We start from the raw sequence: 27,380 nt of genomic DNA on the forward strand, positions 1-27,380 counted from the left end.
TGGCTGTCCACACCAAGACCCTGTTGAAAAGGCAGGGTTGGTGCCTGCTGTACCTGTGTGTGCAAAAACCTCATTTTTCTGCTCAGTTTTCCCCAGCAATGTGTCTGCATGACTTTTAAGGGCATCTGTTTTCAGCTGTGACACGAAGGTGCTTCACCAGAGTGTGAGGGAAGCATTACACACCCATAGCTATTACTAATGTAAATACAGTAATTGGGTTCTTTGGCACCTCTTTACAAGGCAGGGAGTTCCAGGAGTAAATAAACAGCCTTTTGCAAGCTCCCATGGTTATTCTCTAGCACTCTCTGTCCAGCAGTTCTGTCCTGCTGTGTGAAATAAAGGTCATTTCTAGATCCCATCTAACTCAGCACATCCAGTGGGATGAGATTTTGGTGAGATCAGCTAGATCTGACACTACAGTCCTCAAAATACCCTTGTGAATTGAATAGGAAAACAGAGCTGATACCCTGAGTCATGAATGGGAACTAACTTTGAAAACATTTCACTGTGCAGCCACTGGAAAACCTCCTGCTCTTTAATTACCCATGTCACCTATGACCAGGTTTGACCTCTGGTTTTACTCCAGCACTGTTTGTGACTGCACTTTAAATTGGAGCTGAGGAGAACCATAGCCACCACCCCTTAGGCTTACCTGGATTTTAAATTCACACATTTGACATCTAGTCTTTGCATGTGCTTCCAGCTTTAGAACAGGAGAATGTTCTTGGTCCCATTTCACTAAAAGTCATGGGATAGCAAGATAGGCAAAATGGTACCTGCCTTAACCATACACTGCAATTTCCACTATTAAGGGTTTGAGACTAAATTCAAATCTTAGTCTCAGTCTCCATCCCAGTGCTAATTCTTCTAAATATCTCGATGATGATCAGAATTAAAACAGGTGAGCAGCCAGCTGAGACATCTGTTTGGATAATCCCAGCTGTCCTGCACCTTGCCTCTCACAGCAAAAATACTTTTAAGCTAAATTCTCAGCTGGTGAAAGTGGAGTTATCTGGATTTATAGCTTAGGCCCTGCACCAACAACCAGTGCAAAAAGAACTGGAGACAAATCAACACTTGTTTTGTATGTGAGCACAGTACCCGAGGTGTATGTGTATAAATACAGGAGTGGATCCAGTCTGCCATTAGATGCACAACAGATTCCTCCACTGCAGGAGTGCCTGTGCCCTCCCAGCACAACTCCACAGATTGACAGTTCTCCCCAACATGTTTTTGTGTCACTAACTTTTCCTAAAGATGATTCATCCACTTGTTTCCCCACTGGATTAATAAGCTCATAACAATGTCTGTGTCACTTCTTTTCTTTAACATTTCCTCTCTCCTCTTTCCTCCTTTTTTGCTTTCCTTTGTTCAGAGAAGCAACAGACAACTCACCCACTATGGATGAGTCTCAGTCTCCAACCCACCAAAGTACTGATGAATAGAGGTATAGTAAGGGAACGTTTTGTTCTTTCCTCCTCCTGCCCCACACTCGGTGAGCACAGTGCAGTGCCTGGCCTCCTGCTGGAGCTGCCCTTCAGCTGTGTGCCCCTTCGTGTGCCAGCCAGGCTCCCTGCAGGGCTGGGGAGCATTCCAACCCTCTGTGCCTTTCCAGAGAGTCTGTGCTGTGGCACTGTCCCCTGTGAGAGGGACATGGGGCCAGCCTGCCCTGTGTCCCTGCCCTCCCCTGTGAGAGGGACATGGGGCCAGCCTGCTCTGTGTCCCTGCCCTCCCCTGTGAGAGGGACATGGGGCCAGCCTGCCCTGTGTCCCTGCCCTCCCCTGTGAGAGGGACATGGGGCCACCTGCTCTGTGTCCCTGCCCTCCCCTGTGAGAGGGACATGGGGCCAGCCTGCTCTGTGTCCCTGCCCTCCCCTGTGAGAGGGACACGGGGCCAGCCTGCTCTGTGTCCCTGCCCTCCCCTGTGAGAGGGACATGGGGCCAGCCTGCTCTGTGTCCCTGCTCTCCCCTGTGAGAGGGACATGGGGCCACCTGCTCTGTGTCCCTGCTGAGGCTGAACGGGCACAGAAAGGGGGGAAGGGGGAACAACAAATCTGTGGCTCAGGAGAGTTGAAAGCAGCGTGGGCAGAGAGCTGTGGGGACAGGCTGGGAGCAGCGTGGTGGGGACACCAGGGTGAGCTCAGCAGCCCTGGCCAGAGCTCCCAGCCTCGCTCCAGCCACAGCTCCATCACACCTTCCTCCTCCTCCCTGCCACAGAGCTGGGGCTGTTTGCAGCAGCAGCACCAGCAGAGAGGTTTTATGGAACAAGGAGCAGCCCTGGCCCCATTCCTGTGGGAAGACAGAGGGGGAAGGGTGGAGGGAACATAAAAACCCTCAGAGTATTTCTGTTTTAATTAAACTGCCATCGCTGTCTGACACTCTCATTTGAATCTACATCCATTCATAGCTGGCATCTGTCAAGTGCTTCAAGCCCAGCTTTCCAGAGTTATCCCATAAACCTCTGTACTCCAGCACTGAGCTGGGAAACAAAAGGCTCTTTAACATGCAAATGTCGATGCCCTTGCTCAGGTTCCTCTCAGACACCAATCCCAGGGAAAACAGGTGGAAAACAGGGCAGAGGAAGCAGGAATTGCACCAGATGTGAGATCAGTGCTGGGAGGTGGGGAGGGAATGCAGGAAGGGGTGAAAATCCCTCAGTAGACAGAAAAAATATGCATCTCCTGCCTTTGGCCTCAAAGCAGTCTCTACTTTGGAAGTTGGTTCAAATCAAAGTGTGAGGGAGAGACATCCATTCTGGCTATGACTGCACAGATATAGCAGTCACTTTTCAAAAAGATCCAGATTTTGACCTCTTTTCCTCTGGGAAGGAGCTCCACAGCCTAAGCCAGGAGCTGATGCTGGGTAGAGCTCTTAACGTAAATAGCACAGAAAATTCTTAGGAATTGTCTCATCTACTCAGTACAGACAAAGAAAACGCCAGGCAGCAAAAGAAGCAGTACTTTGTCAGGAAACATAGCCTGAGATGAGGACTAGGCTGCTGCAGCAGAACATGGTCCTTTCCACATCAGACCTGGCATGCTCTCACTAGTCCCCTCCTGGTTCATCCCTGGAAAGCCACATCACTCTGAGACTGCTCAGTGATGCACAAGGCTCTGCCCAGAGCAGGAGTGCCACAGAAAGTGCCACCACCCTCCTCCTTCAACATTCCCACTGGGTGGTACAGCCCATGTCCAAGTGAGCTGCTCTAAGGAGTTGCTCCTTGGAGAGCATCCTAGAGAAAAATCCCTATCCCAACTCACTGCTGAGCAGGACAGCAGGCAGAGCCTCAGGCAGGACAGAGGCACAGCACTGCTGCTGTACCCAGGGCAGGGGGGAAGAAGACACAAGCAGAGTGCAGTGGGGTCTGTGAATACCCTGTGTTCCTCTCCACCCATAACACAATGTTGTGTGCTCATGGTTGAACTTCCCAGGAGCACTCACTGTCCTAACAAAGCTTTCTTTCTCCTGCAGGAACTACAATGATAGCTGTTTCCTGGATTCTCCCCTCTATCCAGAATTAGCAGATGTCCAGTGGTATGGGCAGGAAAAAGCCAAGCCTGGAACTCTAGTGTGAACCCCTGACCTCAAGTTAATCACATCAATGCCATTCTGAGATCACCTCACTGCCTCTCATTTGCCTTACCCAGATGCACTGTCACCCAGCACCAGCTTCAACTCTAAGCACTTTTCTCACGATGCAATTCTAGACAACATTTGTGGAACGCCAGCCCTGAGCCATGCACCCTGGCAGAGCAGCACATCCCACTGCCAGAGGGTGCCCATCCCTCCCGTGGCCACAGGGCAGAGAGGAGCAGCCATCTGGAGAGTCAGTTTCAAAACTGGGTTTCCTTTCCTTCCAAGGCTTCTATCAAAGATTAGTGTTCCACAGCACGTAACAGCAGCAAGAGTTCCATGACCTGCAAGCTGAAGCCAACAGCATTAGTTTGAAGGGGGTGGGAGCAGGACAGAGGCTGAGAAATGGAGATCATATTCCTGAAAGTGCATCTGTTCTGAAACAGTAAATCCCATCCCTTCAGAGCTGTGTCAGTCTCACAATCAGGTCAGCACTGCCAAAGATCTCCACACCACTGTTGGCAGGATGAGTTGCTCAGCAAGTTCTAGCTACAAGAACACCTCCCTTCTTTAACTCTATGGCAGACACGACCACCCCCTGCAAAATGGCATTTCCTTCTTCATTTGGAGTCCACCTACACACAAGCAAAAGAACCCCCTGTGCTGCAGGCACACCCGAGGTCTGGGCTGGTATCACAGCATCGCTGTCTGCGAGCCACTCCTGAACTGGACACACAAGGTTTACAAAGGCATCACGTAAAGCAGAGGCGAGTACTGCACTCACAGCATCTCTGTGGCTGCCACAGAGTGCCCAATACATGGAGAGGTTGGGATTGTATTGGTTGATTTGATACAGATAAAAATTGCCAAAAAAAACCTTTCCACAAGCAGACCTGGCCAATAAATTGGGATCTATCTCTGCACAAGGGAAAGCACATCGCGATCGAGCTGGCACGGCCAAGCTGCGTTCACGTATTGGTTCCACTCCTCTTCCCTTCGTTAGCACCAGTGTAGCAAAGGGCTCGTCACCCGTGTGCTGCCGTGTGGGAGAACTGCTCTGGCCCCTGGAAGGCTCCTGGAGCAGGGTTGGGCAGCCAGCAGACAGGGAGATCTTCCCCTTGAGACAGAGAAAGGGAAGCGACCGAGCGAGGCGCCGGACGAGCGGGAGCAGCACGAGCGCGGCCTGGAAGGAGCTGCGAGTTTACACATACTTTAGAGCAATGCTTTATACATGTCAAGCCATGGAACTTTCAAAGGCCTCAAAGACACTTTTGTAAGTAAGGAACAAGTGCACAATCTAGGTGGATGTTGAAGCTGGCACGTCTTAGTCTTCACTGCGGTGCTATGCTGTTTTTATTGCCACTCGATGGGGGCAGCGCCCGGCCTTCCCCCGTTGGTGCGTGCAAACGATGATTTCCTATGGGAAAGGCATTAACAGAAACGGCTGGAGGGGGTTACTTTGTGAAAAGCAGAAACTGAAGTTAGCTTTAGTTTAAGGAAAAAGGAAAAAAAAACGTGTGAGAGAGTGTGTGTGTGTGTGTGTGTGTGTGTGTGTGTGTGTGTTCCAAGAATAACAACAGCGTCTACCAGACAAAGTAGAGCGAAACGTTTCAAATTAAAACACCACGACTTGGGGGGCTGCCACACCTTTTGGTATTAAGATTGCTGGAAAACTGCATTCCAGGCTTTAAAAGAGAATGGGTTCTGTGTAATTAGGCTTTGAAAAATGATGGGGTTTCTAAACATTAATGCAAGCAGCTCATGCCAATTCCTTTCTGCAACTCACACCAGAAGTGTTGGCTTTGGTTCCCTGCACTGCTGCTTTGCATCCCTGGTGAGGTGGGGAGGAGGCTTTGCAGAGATGAGGCAGGACAGGCAGTTATAATAGTTATTATATATATGAAGGCTGTTATTTGTCCAGGGAAACCTGTGGCAGAGCCAGGAGTGGATGGGGCAAGAGGCCAGGCTGGATGGGGCTCTGAGCAACCTGGTCCAGTGGAAGGTGTCCCTGTGCCATGGCAGGGGTTGGAACTGGATGATGTCACTTCCAACACAAACCCTTCCATAATGCCATGATAAGGAAATTCTTTTATGTTCACACATGAAGCATAAATGAATTATCCCTCTGAGAAAAACCCACAAAAACACCGGCAAAGGGTTTACAAAGGTGACCACACAAACCTTCTGCTTCTGGGCCTCCCTGAAGCATCAGCCAGGAGTGCAGTGCACCATGACAGTAATTGAAGCCTTGCTTTCAGTTCTGGAAGAACAGCCAGTGGTGAGATTGCAGCCTTTATCTAGACAAGCAAAATGCTGTTTTCACCATCTCTTTGTGCTTTGGAGTCTTTAACACGGGAATTATTTCAAGCTCCTAATTGGATTTTTAGCTGGATAAGAGATAGTACTGATTAATGACATTTACTGATAAAATTTGGTAGCCGAAGTAAAAGGATTAAATAAGGACCAAATTAAGCTACAGCAAATAATTTAGCCCAAGGATTTTTAGGGGCTCTGAGCAACTGTCTGTGTTCTTTTTAATTTCCATGGTAAGTGGTTTGGGTTTGGTTTTTTTTCTGTGTACCTTCTTTTAATTAAAAAGAATTCAACAACAGCGGCAGTATGAGGCCTCTGGGCACCACAGGAAGAAACATTAATTCCTCCAAGACCAGCTCTGCAGTTTTGCAGCAAAGGTTAAAAGGTGGCAGCCCTGAAATTAGCGGGGGGAAATAAAAATATTTAGCCTGAATTGCAAACAGGCTGGAGTGGAAGAAGAAGCTTTCTAGAAATGGATTGAGTTTTGCTTTGCGTTCTGCTTTTCTGGTTTGCAATCAAGGCACATGTGAGCAGCCAGTCTGGTAGTAAAGACAGATTAAGTAAAACAGGTTTTACTGTTTAGCTCAATTCAATTAAACACAAATGTACATAAAATGTTAATCATATGAGATTAACATATTTAAGTATAACACGGAGGGGCATATACATAGCTATTATAGACAAGCACTTGACTACCAACTTAACCCCTCCTTTACTTTTTTATTTTTCAAGGCTCCATCTGCCATAAAGTCACAACCACGTTCAGTCTCTGTGTCTGACACTCCCTCTGTGTGGGCAGGAGCCAGGGGACAGCCCCTGCAGGGGCTGTGCTGGGAGGCAGGGTTTATTTTTAAATGATATTATATGCAGTCGAGTGTTGAAAATGTTGAATCAGTCCAATTTGTTTTCACTCTGTATTAGTTTTAGTTTCAGGCATAGCCAATCCCCATTCAGGTGCTATCAGATGACCAGTTACTGCTTAGTTAACTAGATGTAAAGTTTTACATATATATTAATGTCAATAGTTTTATTACAAGTTGTGTAAAATGGACTCTCTAGTTTAAAAAAAGGAAAAAAAAAAAAAAGGAAAAAAATTAGGTCTCTCCTGAAATTGACTTTAGAGCATGGAAAATGATTTTACTGGATTCTGTTCAACTGTAATCAAGGAAAAAAATATGTATGTTGTAGAAAAAGTTGCAGAATTAAAAAAAAATCTGCTTTTAATTTATTCTTTTTGTATTAAGAATTTGTATAGTTACCTTTACATTTTGCAAAACGGTGTTGTCAACACTTCCTTATTAAAGCATTTTCAAAATGAAACCTTGCCGTGGTCTCTTTGGGAGGGCAGAGCCCAGGCAACCCTTACCACTGCCAGAGATGCTGCTCCAGATGTGTGCACAGCTGGCCAGGGTGTCCATGAGGGACTTGCTCCTTGGCTGACTGCAGGAAACACTGGCATTGCCCAGAAAAGCCCACCCTTCAGAGATCCCTCAGGATTCAGCACCCAGCAGATCCATGCTGCCTCCATGCCATCTTCTCCCAGGCACTGGGCCCAGGGGCTCAGGAGGACCAGGAGTGTGACTGATGTCCCACCACTGTGGGAGCAAAGTCACAAATAATATTTCCTTCCAAAACACAACTGGAAATAACTCAAATTCATGCTCATTTACATGGATTGGGTGTCAAGTTGCTGCAAGGCTGTTTCAGCAATGCCAACAGCTGTGGGACAGGCTGCAGCACCAGCACATTCCCCATGCTCCAAGGAAGTGACTTCCCCAGGGAACCCACTCCAAGAGGCTGCTCTGGCTCAGTAGGGCAGCAGTGACCCCTGCACAGGGTTAGGGACATCACTGGTGTCCCCTCTGTGGCCCCTTTGGCCACCCAGAACCCCTCAAAACCACAGGGAACTTCCAACAGCCACAGAGTCTCACATGGGGCCTCCCACACTTCCCAGTGCTTCGTGCTCCTTCCATTTATTCCTACTGTCCATGGAGCCTCTTCCCCTCCCAGCACCTCCTGTATCACCCACCCAATGCCCCCCACATCCCAGGGGGAGCAGCAGCCCAGAGCCAGGCAGCCCCTGTGACCATCACCCAGGAACAAGGTGTGTGCATCACCAAGTGATGTTGTTGATGATGATGATGATGATGAAGTTCATCACCATTGCCTGCAGTAAATCCCCAGCAGGGTCTGGGATGGACGAAACAGCCACAGCAAAGGTTTTCAGACACCCCCTGCACTCTGAGGCCTTGGCTCAGATTTCTTGACAGTGACTGCAGCAGTGCTGCAGGTCGCTCTTCAGCTTCATTGCTCAGCTTCAAACAACAAAAAAAAAAGTATTAAAAAATAATATAATGGAATAACAAATGAGTTCAAGTGCTTGAATTTTGTAACTGTTAAAAAATTCTAATCTGATTGCATCCCCATGGAGGACAAAAAGAAGTTACAAGAAAAAAGGTCATTTATCCAATAAAAATAAAAATTCCACACCAAAATCATCATAAGGTGCTTCATAGAGAAAAGAAATACCCAAGCAAATGCTTTGGCCATTTGACATCACAGCAGCTTCTGTTCTGCTCTGTCAGAAACAAACCACCCACCTCTCAATAATCCTAGGAAATTCCCTGGGTGAATGGTCTCACAGCTTGGGAAAACTCAGCTTTGGGCTTTTTGTCTCCTTTCCTTCCTAAATGCCATAATAAAATCCAAGTAATGTGGTTTTCTGCAGCATCCTGGTTCTAAGGGGCTCCAGGTAAGGGGTTCTGTCATTCTGTGATTGCCCATTCTGTCTTCATTTGGCACAATAATACCAGTACCAATAGTTCTAGAGCTCACCTTGCACAGACCCTTCCACAGCCAGGCTTGGGGAAGGCTCAGGGACTGCAACAAATGCCCAGGGGCACTGAAGTCCCAAAACCACTCCAGACACCACCATGGTGAACTCAGGACTTCATCTGAGGGTTCAAGTCTTAGGATTGAGCAGAGTTATTTCCGCCTAATGCAAGAATTATCAGAAATAAACATCTGGGAAAGCCTAGAGGGAAAAGCAAATTGGTAAACTGAAACATACCCTCCCCACAAAAAAAACCCCAAACTGTCAAGCAGTGTGACAGCTGCACCACACCCACTCCTCCCTGGACTAGACTGAGGGTTGGGATTTTTTTGGCTAAGAGGCATTATTAACTATTTGATCACGGTCTGGTAGCTGCAATTTGGGGCCATCCAGCTGCAAAGAGCCTCCAAGCCATGATGAAAAGCAGCTGCTGTAACAGTGTCCCCCTGGCCCCTGTCCCCTGAGGACCAGAGCTGGCTCTCACATGCTGGACAGCTGGAAATTCTTACCCTGATATGCCGTGAGAAAGCAGTTCCCAGCTCCTCAGTTCCCCACACAGCACCATTCCAGGGATTGCAAGGGGATAAAGTTCTTCCATCATGGGATTCACTCAAGCTATATTTCAGGGACTGTCAGCAAGGAGCAACATTGCTTCAACTGCATTCCTTAAAACCTGATCAGACCAAGACATTCCAACCTCAAATTCACATCCCTACAGGAGGCACACCCCCACTCAGGGTACCATTAAAATTCTCCTCAATAATTAGCTCCAAGGCAGGAAGGAAAAATCCATCCAGCACTATTACAGATCCTCTAAGGAATCTGCTTCCCACTAAAGCAGATGATACAATGCTCCTTAAACCATCCCTGGCCACTCACTTGCTGCAGTTTCCAGGGAAATTACAGCTCTTCTGAACAAGGGACAATATTGTCCCTCAATTATTTACAGAGTTCAAAACGAAGGTCAAGATAAAGATTTAGAAACAGTTCAGGAAACCGTCTGGGTGGGGAGAGGGATAAAGTTGCAGTGTTACAAATGTTTCCGCTGTAATAACGCCCCCAAAGAGTATCTGGACAGAGCACTTCAAAGAAAATCACCAGAAAGCACTGTTAATGAAACTCTTCCATGCTCTTGACATCTGCCCAGCTGCTCCCCACAAATCCCCAATTCCTCCCCAAAGGCCCTTCCCCCAAGAGACAGTGAGGTCCCATCAGCCTCATTTTATTACTTCTACACTCTTGACATTTTCTCTGGGGTCAAACACTCCAGACTGGAAATCTCCTGTGTCCAAAGAAGCACTTCAGAATCTAAGAGAGTCTCCAGAAGAACCTGAATTTGTCCAAGACTCCTCCCAGCTCCCTCACTATCCCTCACTGTGCCACAGGACACTGGGAACACCCAAGGGAGACAGGTCACTGCTCGAGAAAAGGGCTCCAGTTCTGCTCCAAGCTGAGGTGAGGACCCAGACAAACCCATTCAATGGAATAGGGACACATTTCTTCAGGAAGTGGTTCTGCTCAAAACTAACAAAGTTTCAATATTTCACTGTTTATGCAGAATTAGACATCACTGTTCCCATGACTTTCCTCACCATTCCTAGGCAGGATACACAATGGTAAAGATTTGTGGCTGCTAGAAATACTGTTCATGGTCATGGGAGGTCCTAATTATTTTCTCTGCAATGCCCAGCAGATTGAAAATTTTCTCCAGATGTACCAAAATGGAATTTGAAAGCCTCAAGAGCCATAAGATTACTTCCCCCCAAGCCCAGAAGGTTTATATTAAAAATGTCATTACAAAAAAAAAAGCCAAATCAGATGCATTCAAGATCAAAAACTCTTTGCACTGAGGCTGAGAAATATATAAACCTTTTTTTTTATTCCTGATAAATACCACATGAAAGATTAGCCAATAAAGTCTTTATATTTACAGAAATAACCAAGATTCAGATTCAACTGCTTCCCTCTAATCATCTCCCCACATCAGTCTCCAATGCAAAAGCAGCCAAAAAGAGCTCCACATATGCTCCTTGCAGGGCTGAGACTCATCTATTGCTCTAAAATATGGGAAACAGTTCAATTTGCACAGTTCCCTGAATAACAAACTGAAATAAAAGCAGTTGTCCTGTGCATTGTCCCTTGGTCATCGTCTTGGTCTTACACTCTTCAAAACCCATCCCTCTGCTGTACATTGGATGTGTTCAGCAAAAAGCACAGATTTCAAAACAAACCTAAATAAATGGGGTTTGGAAAAAGGAAGCTGTAAAAAAAATCCTCCTTTCTGCTTTTTTTGCAAAGCCCACCCCAAGTTCTTGTTGGTGTTCAGGCTCAAAGTTTGCCTCTTGCATCCTCTGGGTGCTGGAGCCCAAAATGTGAGGCCCAGCAGAGCCTCACAGAGCGTTGTACTCCACACATTTGGATGGGTCTGTTGGGAAGTGCTTCTGGCAAATGGTCATGAGCCTCTTCAGCCCCTAGGAATTAACAAAAACAAGGACAATTCTGTCATAAGGCTGCAGCTGTTGAACAAATTTAATAGCCTACAGTAGTACTAAGCTTAACAAGAATTAAAAAAGAAAAGGCTGCTATTTCGAGGTTGGGATTTTTATTTTGGTAGTTATTCTGTTTAAAGTTTGAGGTTCTCTTCAATATTAGAGGAGTTTGTGGCATAATTAAAAAGGCTACAGCTTCAATCCCACCTGGTAAGATTCCCAGTGAAGGATCACAGCAATTCTTTAATCCCTCTTTATCACCAAGGGGACAAATTATATCATAATTAAAGATATTTACAAGAAAGCTGGATATTAAAATTAATTCTAAAGAGCAAAAAGCAGTTTCAAAACAAGCTGCAGAGCCAAGGCAAGAACCAAACACTTCTCAGGAGGAGAACTGTGGACACAGGACATCACAGAGGCAAACTGAAGCAATCAAGGAGAAATGCAGAATGTGGACTTTTCAATTCTTCCAAGGCATCAATTACCAAAAACCAACATGACAAGAACCCTGTGATTATTTTCTTTCAAGTCACACAGAAAAGTCTAACAAAGAAGAAAGGCAATGCTGTGGTGGAAGTGTAATTCAGCAGTGACACTGCACTCCAAGATGGCAGAGCCACGTCCCTGTCATGAGACTCTCCTCATGGAAGGCAGCTCCTCACTCAGGGAAAAATGATTCACCAGGATGGTGCTTTGGCCCTTCTCATGCAGGCAAGCATGGATTGTCTGTCCAGCACCATAATGACTCCTTGTTTGGGATGTTCTCCCTCCAGAGTGCTGCAATCAGGAACAATTCCCTTCATGCAGCTGCTAGGAGCACAGGTAATAAATATCCCATACTCCAGTTTGAACCAAACTTGTCAAACAAGACCCCAATATCTAAAACCAACATGAAGAACATACATGTTTAAAGCCAACTTTGTCTTGGTGCTGCAGTGAGTTGAGTAATTTAGAAGCAGAGGTATGAAATTCCCAGGGGGAAGATGAACTCAAGGATTTCCTTGGCCAACAGAGGAAGCCCCAAAAACAGAGAAGGCACAAACTGGGGAAGGAACATAACATTCCACAAAGTTATGTTATGTTAAAAGAGACCAAGCAACACTCCAGAGTAGAGATCCTTCTGCTCCAGGAGTGGCAAATGGACAGAGAAAGCCAATTATTGAGCAGCCTGGTCTGGAAGGTTCTCCTGCCAGGGGAGTTGGAAATTGATAGTCTTTGAAGGTCTCATTCAATCCAAACCACTCTGTGATTCTATGAATTATTCTATAAATTATTCACCATTATAACACAGACCACAACAACATTATTTAGTTTAAAACTATTTCATCCATTAAATACTTCCAAGCATAACTGGAGCCTGTCTCTGAAGATGCATAACCCACATGCCAAATTTCACCTTACAAAATAATTGGTCAAATTTAATTTGTTGTCTCTGTAAGTGTCTGGAGGCCCCTGTGACTTGACACTGACATTTTTTCAGGTTATGCTATTAAAAACTAGAGTTGAAGAGAAACCAAAGGTTCTACCCACGGCCCAAATACAGAGAGACTCAGAGCAGAAAGGGGAAGTTGCATTTTGCAATCAATTTCCTTGCACACATCTGCAAAAGCTGAAAAGCAACAGGAGTCCTGCTGCTGAAGAAGGAAGACATTTATAAACCTCCCCTACCAGGAGCTCTGAGCTCCATGATGCTGCTCTGGAGGCTTCAGAGTTAACCCAGAAATTTTTTTTATCTCAATGAAACTGCAACTGGCAAGAGCCAAACTCATTTAACAATACCAAGAGAGAAGGCTTGTTTCCTCAGTCCACCCACTGTGTGCAAAAGACAGAGTAGAAAAACAGCACTGCTACTATTTCCACAACCAGAAGTCCACATGAATATGAAGATGCCCAGGAGGAACTAAACCTGGAATTTTGAGCCCAGATTCCTGAATTAATTAATGAATGCATTTATTATATATTAGTATATAGTATATTATTTATTATAGTATATTTATTAGTATATAGTATATGGTATATATTAGCATATCATATATTAGTTGCAGAAATAGTCAGTAGGACTGAATTCTACAGTATTAAATTCTGTGCATGTTTAAAGCAGGAGTTAAGCAGTGAGAGGCCTAGGAGAATCAAGCCTGCCTTCACAGCTGCTTTGGTGCTCATGCAGGATCACAGCAGTTCAGAAAAACCCATGAGACTGTTCCTGGCCCAGCACTGAAGAGCTTCCAGGTCCAGGATGAACTACTGTTCATTGGATGTTCTGCTTGACACAAACTAAACCAGTCCATTTCTGGGACCTGATACCACATCACCTGATGTTACCACGACACTGATGTTTCTCAAAGATCCCCCTAGACAAGCAGACCTGTTGGATTTCCAAAGCTGCCATTACCTGGATGTATTTCCTCTGAGTTTCATCGTTGAGCACGTGGGCCACGTGCTTGGAGAAGATCTTCTCGCGGCCCGTGCGCGCGTGGATGCCGACCATGGTGACACCGATGGGCCAGGGGGCGTTCCCAATGGCCATCTGCAGGTAGGCATCGTTGGCCTGGAGAGGGAAAGGCACCACTGAGCACCACACCAAGCATTTCTGCACTGCCAGGTGCAGGTAAAGCCCCATTCCAGTGTCTCTGATCTGGTGTCACTGCATGGTATTACCCAAGTGCACAGCGCGCCTTCCCACGTGGAACTCCGAGGGAAGTTTCATAAGGGACTTTCCCTCATGGAAAAAAAGAACTGGATAAGGCAGTCTGGTTATCTTGACCAAAACTAAGGTTTACTGTGATTATTTTCAATTCAACCATCTCTGGTTAAATAAGGTTACATTTGTAACCCAGAGCAGTAGCAGCAGGAAATCAATCAGGAATTTCCCTATCAAGAGTGCAGATCCTGCTTTAAAGCTGTAACAGACAACATTCCTGGGGAAAAACAGGGATAAATCTTGAAGGGAAATTTAATAGAAAGAGAGGCAGAAAGGAAGAGAAGTACAGAGCTTAAAAAAACCCAACATAACAACTGAGAACCAGCAAGTGACAGATACAATTACAGAAAAAACCTGAAGGACGTGGAACAGGACATTCCTTCTCTATTAGAGAGCAGCTACAAAACTCACTGATAAGGAGTTCATTTATCACCTCCTGTTCAGAAACTGGACAATAAGAAGCAGCAATCATGACCAGTGGCTGCAGATTCTTTCCAGCTAGCACTGAACAAACTGGGAGGTGAATAATGAACAAGGCAGGGGTGGCAGACAGACCTAAAAGCAAATCTGAGGAGAGGACAGAGCTTAGTCATCACCTGCATGGGGCAGAATCTGAACAGTCTTAGTCAAATACCTACTTGCTGACTTAAATATACTTCTGTGATCAGTGTGTGAACATGCAATTAAAGACCCTTGTAGGGTTAATTAAGGCTAAGTGGACAACTTGCATTCTGGCATTTGCCTGCTGTCAACACATTTATTTCAAAATTAAAATCTTCCAAGCTCTTCAACTAACAAAGCAGCAAGAATTTGTGGCTGACAGTATTCACTAGGGTGCACAAAGCAAGCAGGAGGCAAAAAGAGACAGAAGACAAGAGCAGACAAAAAGAGGCAAGTCTCTTAGGAAGTAAAACTGAAAAGGATGTGAGTATCTGTAAAAGCATTAGCCTAATGTAAAAAAGCAAAAACAAAACAACAAAACATCCAAATGTGTACTCAAGTCATCCAAAATCTTTGTGAAGTTTACTTAAAGGCAAGCACCTCCAGGAGAGAGAAGCACTGCTGATTAACCCAGAGATACACCACATTCCTGCATGCTCATTAGTTTGAGAAGGTATTGGAAAGGGAATTTCCACATAATGATGACAACCAAGAGAAAAAAAATGCTTCAAAAATGCTTCAAAATAAAATCTCACTATTATACATCCCACATGTTCAGTTCTGCTTCCAAATGATTCGGATTAAATTTGCCTCAGGCCATACAAAGTTTTTTTCAGCATCAAAAGAAGGCTTGCTTGCTTACTTGACAAATTATGTCAAATCCTCACAAGAATAGTAAGAAATACTAGAAATTTAAAGGCAAAAGACAGCTCAGTTTCCTCTGCATATACACACTGCTTCAGCAAATGCTATTGGTATTTCAGTTTCACTTCTGAAGGCAGCTACAAATAAAACCTAATACTGCCTTTGATCTTGTGTCCCAAAGTACTCCTGCCTCCTGCAGAGTTCATCCAAAAAAATCTTCTTATTAACTCACCTCAACCTTACCAGGCCACTTAATGTGAGTTTAGACAAAGAAAGGGACAGAGCCTCATATTCAATAACTCAGTTTGCCTCAATTATTTCCTAATTAATTAATCATCAACACCCTATTACTATTCAATACATTCATTTAACCTTAGAACATCAGGTTTCCCCTTGAGGAATGCCTCTGCAGCTTAATATACCCATCTCGGAGAAAAATTTTCTTCATGTTTACAAAGCTGTGCAGTTTCATGAACCTCAAAAGCTCTTCTGCCAGGCTGTGGATCAAACACTACTTAGAGTCTAACATTTCACAGCCATTTTTCATTTTGTTGGGATAGATGTTGTATTTCCAGCAATGCATCTTCAAAATTAAAAAAAAATATGGAAATGCTGAAGCAATAAACTCAATCTTTTATAACCAGACAGCATGAACATGACAGAAAAGTACAAACAAACGTACCTTCACGTATTCTCTTTGCAACATAAATTTAATAATATCTGTTATTGATTCTTTGATGTCTGCAGGAAGTGTCTACAGGAGAGAGGGGAAAGAAAAAAAAGACATTTACTTTAGAACAGCGCAGGAAAATCATCTTACTCAGCATTTATGCAAAGTTTAGCAACTACCCTTGCTTGAGGAGTTTCACAAAGTAAAACATGTTCATTATTCAGATGCAGGATCTGAAGAGGAGAGGTTAAGTGGTTACACCTGGTAGCTGATGGCAAAGTGCAAAATGCAACCCCAATTTTCTGTCACATTTGCAACCCAGGGAGCAGGTGCTGCTTTAAACAGCTGGAAAAGCAATGAGTGGGCACATTTCACTGACTGAGATAAAATCAGAACTGGGTGTCAGGAGCTGTAGATACAGAAACTGTCACCAATTCACTTATCCCCTCTCCTGGAAAGGGCCCTGCTGCTGGGTAATTGGGAAGCAAAGGCTGAAGAGGCATTTGGAGGTGATTCACCCTTTTGCGGAGCTTCCTGAAGAGCGGCCGCAGGTAGGACTCGGTCTGTTTCTGGGTGGCGCTGTTCAGCTTCCCCTGCACGCCCCGTTTCACGTAATCCTCCCTGGCATTCAACTCCTTGGCCCAGACTCCCAGGAGGAACTGCAGGGAGCAAGCACATCTGTGTCATGGTGCCATCTACTGACAGAACACAGGGCTAAGCCAGCAAGGCAAAGTGAGTGTTTTTGGAAAAATCTGAAAACATTTTTCAGAAGGATAGACAAGAAGGGATAGGAACAACTCTGTTATCTTAATGTACACACACAAATTAAAGCTCCAGCTCTTGCTGTGACTTTGATTACCACAACAGTTACACAGGCACTGGCTGAATCAGCTGAGAGGTAACACAGGTTTCTTGCCAGGAAACAATTTCCTGCCATCCACTTGAACCTGTGGACTTCCTTTAAAACTCGCCAATTTCACTGCCAGTTAGGTGACATTCCAATTCAGCTTGCACTGTTCCAAGGAAGCTCCTCCAAAGGTTTTGATGCCACAGTACCACACAGAGGCAGCTACAGACAACTGCCTCAAATATCACACGAAAATCAAAACCGTATTTATTTTGTCTACAAAAGCAGGAGCAGATTTTGAAGAATGCTACTCTCCCAAGAGCTCTTTCCCAGATTTGGCACAAGTCACTGTTGTGACTAACAAAGGCTGTGGAGTGCCAAGCATTTCAAAAAACCCACATCTTACACATAACATGTGAGATTTTCCTCTCAAGCAGCTGAAACCCATCCTTCTATTCTTGAAATGTATCTGCATGGCATTAATAATATGACACAACTATAGAATAATTAGAGTTTGTTACCTTCAAGAACTTTGTTATGATGTCCATATCATAGTGATCATCACCCCGTCCTAAGGACTCTCCCAAAGCCTGGAAAAGGGGAAAAAAGGGCCATTATTTCTACTTTGTCTAGTCTGCCAGCACCACCCCAGCAGAGCATGGTTCACTGCACCACCAACTGCAATAAATCCCACAAGAAATCCCAAACACTTGTCATGGAACAGCTACAAATGCTACTGAAATTCATTAATCTATTAAAAACATTTCCATCACAATGGTAATATGATTATTTCTGAAAAGTCAATGCAACAGTAATTCTTCAGTCATTACTACTAAATTATTGGCATAATTAGCAGCTGTCTGACTGCACTGTATTAAGGGGAACTGTGGGTGCACTGCATTTTTTGAGATCCCCAAAGCCATCAATTAACCTAATTATTTTGTTATGCTATTTCAATTCCCTGATGTACTGGGGCTTTTTATCATTTAATTGCAACTGTGAATTTGAGGGAACAAATTTTTTTTAAAAACCCCAAAACCAAGCACCAAACCACTAAAAAAGCCCAGCTGTATGCTCCAATTCTCCACCATCCTGCCAAAACCTCAAAACTGTAAATACTAACAGTAAGTTTTATAAACATTTTCCAGTAGGAATAGTTCCATTTATAATCAATTTCCATTGCCCTGATGTTTCCAAAGTGAGTTTTATTTTTAAAAATCTCCTAGATTTGAAGTCAAAGACAATGTAAGCCTTCATGCTCAAGGCAATGCAGCTGAAGAAACATAAAATTAAGATGCAGTGTTTTCAAACTTCTTAGAAGAAGATTTTTTGCATGGCTCAAACCAAGCCTGCCCTACTACCACAAAAAGGGGTTATTTTAAGAGATTTAACAGATCAATAAAATTCAGGTGCAATACAACTGCTGCTATCCACTCTGGTACTGCAGTTATTTTAAACCAGAACCCCTGGCACCGTAACAAAAACCTGGACTATTTTTTAATAATAATGTATTCACTTCAGCTTTCAGTTATAAATCGTATTATTTCTTAAACACACTTTTGGAAGGATGTTATGAAGATTAACTCCTGCAAAGAGTTTTGAAGATTAAGGGTGAAAGTCTTCAGCTCAAGTTAATGTGCTTTTCAAAACATTATCCTGAAATACCAGGTGCTGAATGCATTTCCTGGCACTTACTTACACAAACACCACAGGATTCTTTCAGAACAGAGCAGCCACCTGCACAGAAGTTTTTGGGACACATTATGTCTGCACTTACATTTCCTGGGGTCTGCCTCCTTCTGGCGCTTTTTTTTTTTTTTTTTTTTTGGTCCTAGATATTTTTATATCAAATGTTCTTTCTGTGCAACTATTTTTCAGAGTCCTTCTTCCTTGTATAGGGAAAATTAATTGGTACTGACCTTATTACCCTCTCAAATGTTTATTGGAAAGGGCTTTGGCATTTATGACAAGGTAATGTACTGGAATTAAATTCTCTACTTCTGAAATCCTGGAGAATTAATCTTTACTGTATCACTGTCTTTGCAGGCAATAGCTGTCCCCTTGGGATGAAGTGTTGTAAACAAAGACCACTTGAGTTTTCACTTGTCTCTTGTAAGCACCTACAGTGCAACTCCAAGCCTGGAAACCTAATTTTTCTCCTTAAGAATACTAGAATACTTCAAAATGCCCAAGTCAGCTATTGAAAAGAAGACAATTTTGTCTAAACAATCCTGAAGCTTCCTCACAGCAACATACAACATCTAACATCCCTTAGTTATGACCTATCCCATACCTCTAGTTCTTCAATAGTAGTATTCTCCTCATGGACTTTCAGGTCATTCTGGGAGTCATCATCTCCTGCTTCTTGGCCACCCACAATTTCATTCAGATACTGCTGATCAATCTTATCCAAAGCAGCCTTCAGGTCATTTCTCAAACCCTAGGAAACAGAAAAAAAGAAAAAAAAAAAGAGACTGGTTGATAAAAATCCCCTCAAGTAAATAAAAGCAATTCAGCACTGTCACTGTGAGCATCTAATGTCTGTTCAAGGTGCAAATTCTGTAAAAACACACATAAGGGTTTAGTGTTGTTTGAATTTAACTGAACTCCAACAACAGTTTCTGCTTCAGCACTTAACAAAAAGTAGGTGCATGAACTTCTGAAGTGCTCATACCTATGAAAAATACTTTTTACAGTATTTTCAGCAAAAAAAAAGCCTGGAGGATGGAATCAGCCTCTAGGATTTTCTTCAAGTCATTTTCTCCAAGCAATGCACTGAACCACCCCAAAACAAATGAAAACCAGACCACAACCATCATCAGCTCTACAAGTCTTCACATCTGCCCTGAAAAAAGCTGTAAATAAGTCTCACTCCTTCAGTGCCAGACGTAAAACAATAGTGTTGCTTCCTTTTATTACAAATTATTTAAACATAGCAGAATGTTTTATTTCAGATTCACTGCTTAAACCTCTCAAATTTAGAAGAGGTGACTAAAAAATCCAGAATCAGTTTAAAACCATATTTAAATTTAAAAGGTTCTCTCAAATAGAACACAAAACTCACCTTAACCACAGTTGAAGGATTTGCCTTCTCATCTTGAGACATAAAATATACAGCTCTATAAAGGAGTATGACATTTCTTACCCTCAGATAAACTCAGCTACTCCACAGGGAATGGATATGCACAGTTACTTCCCCTCTTCCATCATCACACTTAGTTGTCTGGAGCATTTCTATTAATCATTTAGTTACTCTAAAAATGTCTGAACCACAAGGCTGATTCACCAAGCAACATACAGAATCCTACTAGACAGCAGCAGGAGTGACTGAAATGTAACAAAAATCCAGCACAGCCCTGTTTATGGGCTCTCTGTTTCCTAATCCTGCTCCTGTGCTCAGTGTCTGGAAGGGAAGTTTTCATTAGCAGAGCTTTTATTTCTAGATCTGTTTATCTTTATTTTAAAGACATGGAGAGGAAGAGGCTTCCCTTTTATGGGCAGCCCCAGGAAAGACATGTAAAACAATTGAGTTTGCCACAAATTAGGGAAGAAAATGCAAACTGTCACTCTTCTAGTAAGGCTGTAAATTTGGTTAACAGTGAATGCAAAACAAAACTCAATCATATCTCCTCACTTAACTGATCATTCCTTAAGACAAAATTAATAAATTAATTATATCTTCAAGTCAGTTTTTGAGCTGATGGCTACTTCAAAGGGAAGGGGGAAAAATGACACTTCCATAACAAGTTGTAGCTCTGGAATCCAGGGATTTGAAAAATCATTTCTATCCCAGAGAGACAGTATGCAGTCCTGCTCTTACTTACCTGTGCCTTCTCAGGGTGCACACAATCACAAATAGAGGATTATTTTAATATTAAATGACTGTTCTCTGCTCATTAAAAAGCAGGGGCAGAACAAACTGGGGTATTAGTGCCACCTGAAAGCCCCTTTACCAACTGACGAGGGCCTGGTAGGTTTCTAGGGCTGAACTCTGTAACTTAATTGTAATTGTGCACAAAAATCTGATATTTAACAGTTTCTCTGGAAAAAAAAAAGAAAAAAGAAAAAAGGAAAAAAAAAAAGAAAAAAGAGAGACAAGAGCCCATATTCTCCTTGCTGTCTATTACCCTCTCCTCCTGAAAATTAACAGCTACTGAAAATGATTTTCAGTAACTTTTCTAGGGTTACTTACACCATGAATAAGTAACTAAGAGCCAGGCTTACCTTGTTCACTTCAGGTGCAAGAATTTCTATCTTCCTCAGGCGTTGAAATGCATCATAATCTGTTTCTCCAAAGAGCCTGATGGGCTCACCCCTCTCTCGTAACCTCCTGATAACCTGAAAAGAATCAAAGCACTCCCTGACGCATAAAGGAAGCAAAATAAAATCCAGAATGACAGATTTATTTACTTTGCTTAGAATAACAAGCTGAGCTAGACTGGAGAGGAAATGGCAATATTTTAAGCAGTCAAAAAATGTTCCAGACACTTTACAATCTAAATATAAAATTCCCACGGTATTTCAGTGAAAGGTCATTCCAAATATTACTGATCTAAATTTTGCATAAAATCCCAGGCTGTCTGATATAGCCAAACTTCTTCCTGCTCTGACTTGTTTAAACAAATAGACAAAAATCATCCCTCTGGCAGAGCTTAAAAACCATTTTCCAGATCACAAAGGAACTTGAAAATAATCTCACTCACCTATTTGTCTTGGCAATAAAAATATGAACTGGGCTGCAGGTTGTCCCAGCACAGCTAGGAGATAATCTGCTGAAAACCCTCATCTTTGAGCATTTGGGAAATATGAAGTCCCAAAATCTAATGGGATAGTTACTTTAAAAGTAGATATTACAGAAGGGAAAAAGCCTCCCCCAACTTGATTCAAACCTCAAACCAAACAAAAAACCAACAATCAACAACCCCCATAACCAGCCCTGTAAAACCCTGAATATCCTGACAAATTAAAGGGAGGTATGACATGCTTGGATGACCTCAGCTGTGAATTTCAGTATTTCCAAGATTAGAGTGTATTCTGTACTTCTGAACTTCCTGCTTCTGCTCTGGGGTGTGGATCTGTTTGTGAACTTAAATCCACACAGGCATTTTTACCCTTAGAAAGGCAAAGAACATCCCAGCTGCTCTGGCTTTAGGACTGTTTCTTCTAGAGGCTAAGATGAACTTCCAAAACTTGATTTTTATTTGTGCTCAGACCAACAAGTTACAAAGAAAAGAAGCTCAGGGAAAAATAAATCTCAGAAAAAGCCAGCATGCCATCATCAGTGCTATCCAAGAATCATGCTGATATTTAGGGTAGCTCTCTGAAAGAGCTGTAAGATGTTATAAAACATCAGTGTAAATCCCTGTAACAGAGAGGCTCTACACATCTGCACCTCCCTATGCATTCCATTGGACAGCAGAGCCCTGATAAGCAAAGATAATCATTAATTGCTAACTGCAAAAATAGAAGCTTATTATTAAATAAAACTGCCATAAAAAGTACAGTTCACTGGATGAAACAGCCCTAACAAGAAATTTCAGGTGCATTTGCTGTAAACTCAAGGAGTCAGTTTATGCTTTTTGATTTTACCTCCTGTCTGGAAAGAGTCATTGGTAACTTTTCCTCTGCCAGTTCGAGTTCCAGCACTGGGTTTGATGTAGTCAGTGGTTTCTCCTCCTCTTCCTGCTGCTGTACCTACATTTAACAGACAAAGTTACTCATGTGCAATGAAAATAAACCCACATATTGATGAGAAATGATGGCAAGATACAGAACTCTGGAACACAGACTTTAGTATGACAAAATTAACCTTTAGTTTCATAGTTTTATGGTTTTATGGTCCATAATTGCATCTCACAAAACAATAAAAGTTCTTGATAGTAACAAGAACTAACATTTCTGCAGGTTGCAGGAAGCACTCTCTCCAGCAAACAGAAAGGACAATTGCTGAAGTTTGGCTGTCACTTCAGCAGGCAGATGCCAGCACTGGTGCCAAAAATAACAAATCCACCCTCTGCCTGTTGAGTCCTGCCCCTGTTCCATCCTTCCTACCCATGCAAGACCATTTGCATCAATGTGTGATGAACCAGAAGGGGGAAATTATTCAAACAGAAAATACTCTGACAAACACAAATACTGGTACTGTTCCCAGCCTGCTTCACTTCCTCATCCAGCTCCCAGCACGTGCACAGACAGAAGGACAGGAAGGAAAACCCCAGAGCAGGGTGAGAGTGGAGCTGCCTCTCCCAGGGTCAGTCACAGTGTTTATTAGCTGCAGCTTCAGCAAGCTGAGCACAGTTAGCAGGGATCCACAGTTTCTGTTGGGTTTTGAGAGGTAATGCACCTCTCCAACCTTGTTTTAGGTAATGCATCTCTCTAACAACCTTGCCAGTTTCTTACACGTAAAAAAAAAAAAAAAAAAATCAAAAAGAAAACTCCAAAAAAGACACAACTCCTCATAGGAACAGGATTCCTCTTAGTCTAAAAGAAGGTCCCTAGAATCAAAGAGAGCATCCCTTCTTCATTATTCAGTATTTTAATAATGCAAAACAACTCTTTGATCCAAGTAACTTTGAGACAGCAGCCATGTAACTGCAGCTCCCTGTATAAGCTCAAATGCAACACTTCTGACAGCAGGAGCAGATTGCTGCTGGTAATATTCCTATAATAAGGAAACCTCTTCAGTGCTCACTCACATGTTGTTTATTCTTAATTTATTTCCTTTCTGTACTTGCTAAAAGGGAAACAATCCAAAGAATGCTAGAGCAGCCTGCAGCATTCCCTGTGCATGGGCAGCCTGTATTTCTGTATTTGGGTTGATCAATCTGAGGAAAGTACTGGACAGAAATTCTTTTTTTTTTAATAGGCTTTTTATTCTTTCAGGATACAGTGCCAGCCTTGCTCAGATGTCAGTGTGACTCTATGGGGATGGACCCACCCCTGGGGCCTCAGCTACAAGATTCAGCAGTTTCAGATGTACAAATCTACATTCAATGCTGTATTAGCAAACACAGAAAAAAAAATCAATCCTACAAGTACAGATGTTTGGAATGAAGAAGGGAAAGACAATTAAATCAATGTTTAACACATAAAGGGAGGGGGAAAATAAAATTGCCATCAATGCGGGGAAGGAGGAATTGACAGGGGACAGAAAATGTGGAAAAAGGTGTAAATTGATTTTTTTTTAATATAGTCCCAGAGCAGAAGGATACATACAAATTTTAACTTACAAACATTCTTGAAATCAATAAAGAGCAGCACTGGAAGAAAAGATTTGATCCATTCTGTCTGCTGGACTCCAAGTTATAAGCAGTATCTTTACCACTGTCATTTTGTTTCAGTGCTTTCTTCAAGCAAGTGAAACTATTCCAACTTATTAAGTCTAAGCAAAGTAAAAAAAAGCACCTGCACTTGAAATCAGTCTGTGTTCCATGTCTCATTAACAGAGTAAAGAACCAATGCAGAAATCTGGGAGGCTCTAAAAAGATACTAAATTTAACAAAGTAACTTATTTTAAAACCATTGTCAGGGTTGCATTTCACACCCAAACAGGTGCTGCAGCAGCACAGGTAACCCCACTTGAACCACATCAGGTTCTGAAGAATTCAGGCTAGTGCTCAGAAGGCACCAGGCAGCCGTGTGCCCTTGCAAGAGCAGCTGGATTCCCAGAGCTTTCCCACGACTTTCTGCTGCGCGTCCCCAGAATCGTTTTGGCACCGATGTTCAAATGTGCACAAACAGATCAAGGTTTCAGAATAAGTCACTAACTGGGTAAAGGTCACTGGAAAACAAAGCTCCTATTTGTGCCCTCTAACAGCAAACAAGATTATGAAACTGTCATCTCCAGGGAATGCATCCCCCCTCCCAGACACCCCGTCAGGCAGGCAGGCAGGCACACACACTTGGAAAAGACAACAACATTCTTTCCATTTCAGGAAACTCTTGCCCTGACACCATCACAAGGCAGATAAAGCCTTCCAGATCACCCATTTGTTGCCAAATGCACCCGAGGTTACCAATTGTTTCTAATATTTTGCCAGCAAGAACATAAATGCTGTTGTTGCACAGCTTCAGTGCTGGGTGGTCAATGGCCAAAACCCAAATACAAATTTAGGAGAGTTGGCAGATCTTTTTGATGCACACCCACACTATACTGATTTCTTTTGGACATTTTGACAATGAAGATGGGATAAAATTATCCAAATGTCTCCATTTTTCTCAGTAAGGGGAGGAAGGTGGCTATATCAGATCCAGAGTTCATGCCTAACAGCACAATTTCATAAGAAAGGAAGACAAGCTTTGATCCCGAGCCACTTCATGCTTTCCACAAATAAAAACAAACAAACAAATAAAGAAACAAAAGGCAAACCATAACACAAACTTAAGTAGCTGTATGTCATGCATATCTTTTCCTGCATTGAAAATGGTTTTGGAAAGTCATACCTCTCCAGGTGGCTTCTCATTTACAGGCTAATGTATAACATTAACAGATTGAACAAAGAACAACAATTATCATTAACAACATTGATATTGTTGATAAAAAAAAAATGCAGACTTCAAAATAAACACACCAAGTCCTGGAAGAACAATTTCCATACCTTGTAGCCACATCTCTGGAAGTAGGCCTCTTCTTCCTTTTTAGCTAACTCACTGCGTTTGAAATACTTCTTATTGCCCTAAAAGAGAGGAGAGTTGTTACCAGTTCACAGTTTTGCATGGTTGAGCAAAAATGGCTCAAACTTTCTTACTTGGCTTGGTGAATTCAGCTACATCCTTTCACAGAGATGCCTAGCTGGAAGCACCTCTGAAATCAGCAATATAGAGTTACTTTGCAGGATAGATGTATAAGCAGAATTAAAAGTACAATGTGCTTGCCAGCACTTTAGAAAACCCAAGTTTTTTGTCATGTAAGGCCTTGGTGGTCTCTGGTGTAAAGCTTCACTTCAGACATGCACAACCAGGCCCAGGCTGTTTAGATAAACCATACTAACCACATCATTTGATATTAAATCAAGGAGGTGGGAGAGATCACCTTTAGACACAGTATTTTATAAGCTTGCCTGGAGGAGCTTTGTAGAAATGTGCCTGAAAAGACATTCCAGACACACAACAGCTGGAAAATGTGGTCACCCCAAAGCATTTTCCTTGATTAGTACAAACCACAACATCTTCCTTCATGCTTGGCCTGATGTACAACAGCCTCTGACTGCAGCTCCCTCCTTCAGCCTCTGATGCCAAAATCCAAAATTAGACACCCTTGAAAGGGGCTCTGCTGTACTGTGGGGGTTTTAGGCACACACCCGGCTCAGACCCTGCCTGGATATGGGGTTTTTAGGCACACACACAGAGCTCACACCCTGACTGGATATGGGATTTTTAGGCACACACACACTGTCACACCCTGCCCAGATATGGGGTTTTTAGGCACACACACACAGCTCACACCCTGACTGGATATGGGATTTTTAGGCACACACACACTGTCACACCCTGCCCAGATATGGGGTTTTTAGGCACACACACACTCTCAGATCCTGCCCAGGTATGGGGTTTTTAGGCACACATACACACTGTCACATCCTGCCTGGATATGAGGTTTTTAGGTACACACACAGAGCTCACACCCTGACTGGATATGGGATTTTTAGGCACACACATACTGTCAGACCCTGCCTGGGTATGGGGTTTTGAGGCACACAAAGACTGTCAGACCCTGCCTGGATATGGGGTTTTTAGGCACGCACGCATGCACACACACACAGACACACACACACACACACACCACTCAGACCTGCTCGGATATGGAGTTTTTAAGCACACACCCTGCTCAGACCCTGCCCGTGTATAGGGCTCTTAGGCACACACACAGAGCTCGGACCCCCGGATATGGACAGCACGCGGCTGAGGGGAGGAAAGAAACCACACTGCTCACCAAAGTTCGCACTGACTTTTCTCATCTCCCGGTGCCCGAAATAAACTAAACCAGTCCCAAAGCCCATGGAACACAGTGAGGCTGAAGCCAGGCTGCGCCCCCGGCCCCAAACCCCTCTGGCTCCTGCCCGATCCCATCCTGGCTCATCCCGGCTTTGGGAAACCCGGCCTGGGCCGCTCCGCGCCCCCTTGCCGGGCCCATCCCGGGCCGCTCCCGCCTCACCGCCGCCCCCCTCCGGGAACCCACACCCCGGGCGGCTCCTGCTGTCCACGCCGGCCGCCCTCACCCCCAGGAGCTCCTTCTCCTCCAGCTGCTGGCGCTTCCTGCTGATCTCCCGCTTCAGGATGTCCATGGCGGCCTCGGGAAGCGCCGCAGGAAAACAACACCGTCACTTCCGGGGAGGCCGCGGTACCGCGTGGCGCCCCCTGGTGGCCGGGAGGAGCGGCGGGATGAGGGCGCGTCAGGCCCTTCACGCCAGTGACAAGTGACAGACGAGAGGAGATGGCCTGAATTGTGCCGGGAGGCGTTTAGACTGGATAATAGGAAAGGTTTGTTCAGTATCTGTGTAATGTCATACTGTAGTTGGAAGCAGATTATTTAAAGTGATACACACGACGGTATGAGGCACGCCGCCTCGTCCTTGGGGCGCTGTTAATCTTTTTATACTAAAAACTACGGGTACATTATTTCCCATAACTTCCCAATATTATCACCTA

At 43.7% G+C, this 27,380-nt stretch overlaps 2 protein-coding genes across 9 annotated transcripts in view; one reads left to right on the plus strand and one right to left on the minus strand.

The window, feature by feature from the left end:
- Nucleotides 1–7,205, plus strand: part of FRMD4A (FERM domain containing 4A) — a 281,910-nt gene extending 274,705 nt beyond the window's left edge. For 5 of the 7 annotated variants that reach the window (XM_030959642.1, XM_030959640.1, XM_030959639.1 and 2 more), the window contains exon 23: nucleotides 3,471–7,205. In XM_030959642.1, the coding sequence (XP_030815502.1) occupies nucleotides 3,471–3,573 (103 nt within the window). In that variant the 3' untranslated portion in view covers nucleotides 3,574–7,205. Of the gene's footprint in view, nucleotides 1–1,375; nucleotides 1,448–3,470 lie in introns of all 7 variants that reach the window. The other 2 variants (XM_030959641.1, XM_030959638.1) reach the window with 1 other exon arrangement.
- A 3,366-nt stretch (nucleotides 7,206–10,571) lies between these two features.
- PRPF18 (pre-mRNA processing factor 18) lies at nucleotides 10,572–27,037 on the minus strand. 2 transcript variants are annotated; one of them, XM_030960906.1, is made up of 11 exons: nucleotides 26,951–27,037; nucleotides 25,331–25,408; nucleotides 25,176–25,202; nucleotides 22,323–22,427; nucleotides 20,958–21,071; nucleotides 19,027–19,173; nucleotides 17,255–17,323; nucleotides 16,405–16,545; nucleotides 15,899–15,970; nucleotides 13,603–13,758; nucleotides 10,572–11,189 (listed from the first exon to the last, which is right to left on the minus strand). In XM_030960906.1, the coding sequence occupies exons 1-11, from the start codon at nucleotides 27,014–27,016 to the stop codon at nucleotides 11,109–11,111; spliced, it is 1,056 nt and encodes a 351-aa protein (XP_030816766.1). In that variant the 5' UTR covers nucleotides 27,017–27,037; the 3' UTR covers nucleotides 10,572–11,108. The 2 variants fall into 2 exon arrangements, with proteins under 2 accessions (XP_030816766.1, XP_030816767.1); XM_030960907.1 differs by lacking the exon at nucleotides 25,176–25,202 and having other exon boundaries at nucleotides 26,951–27,030.
- Between the last annotated feature and the right edge of the window lie 343 nt (nucleotides 27,038–27,380).

The sequence above is a fragment of the Camarhynchus parvulus genome, chromosome 1A (genome assembly GCF_901933205.1).
Source record: "Camarhynchus parvulus chromosome 1A, STF_HiC, whole genome shotgun sequence".
NCBI classification, from domain to species: Eukaryota; Metazoa; Chordata; class Aves; order Passeriformes; family Thraupidae; genus Camarhynchus; species Camarhynchus parvulus.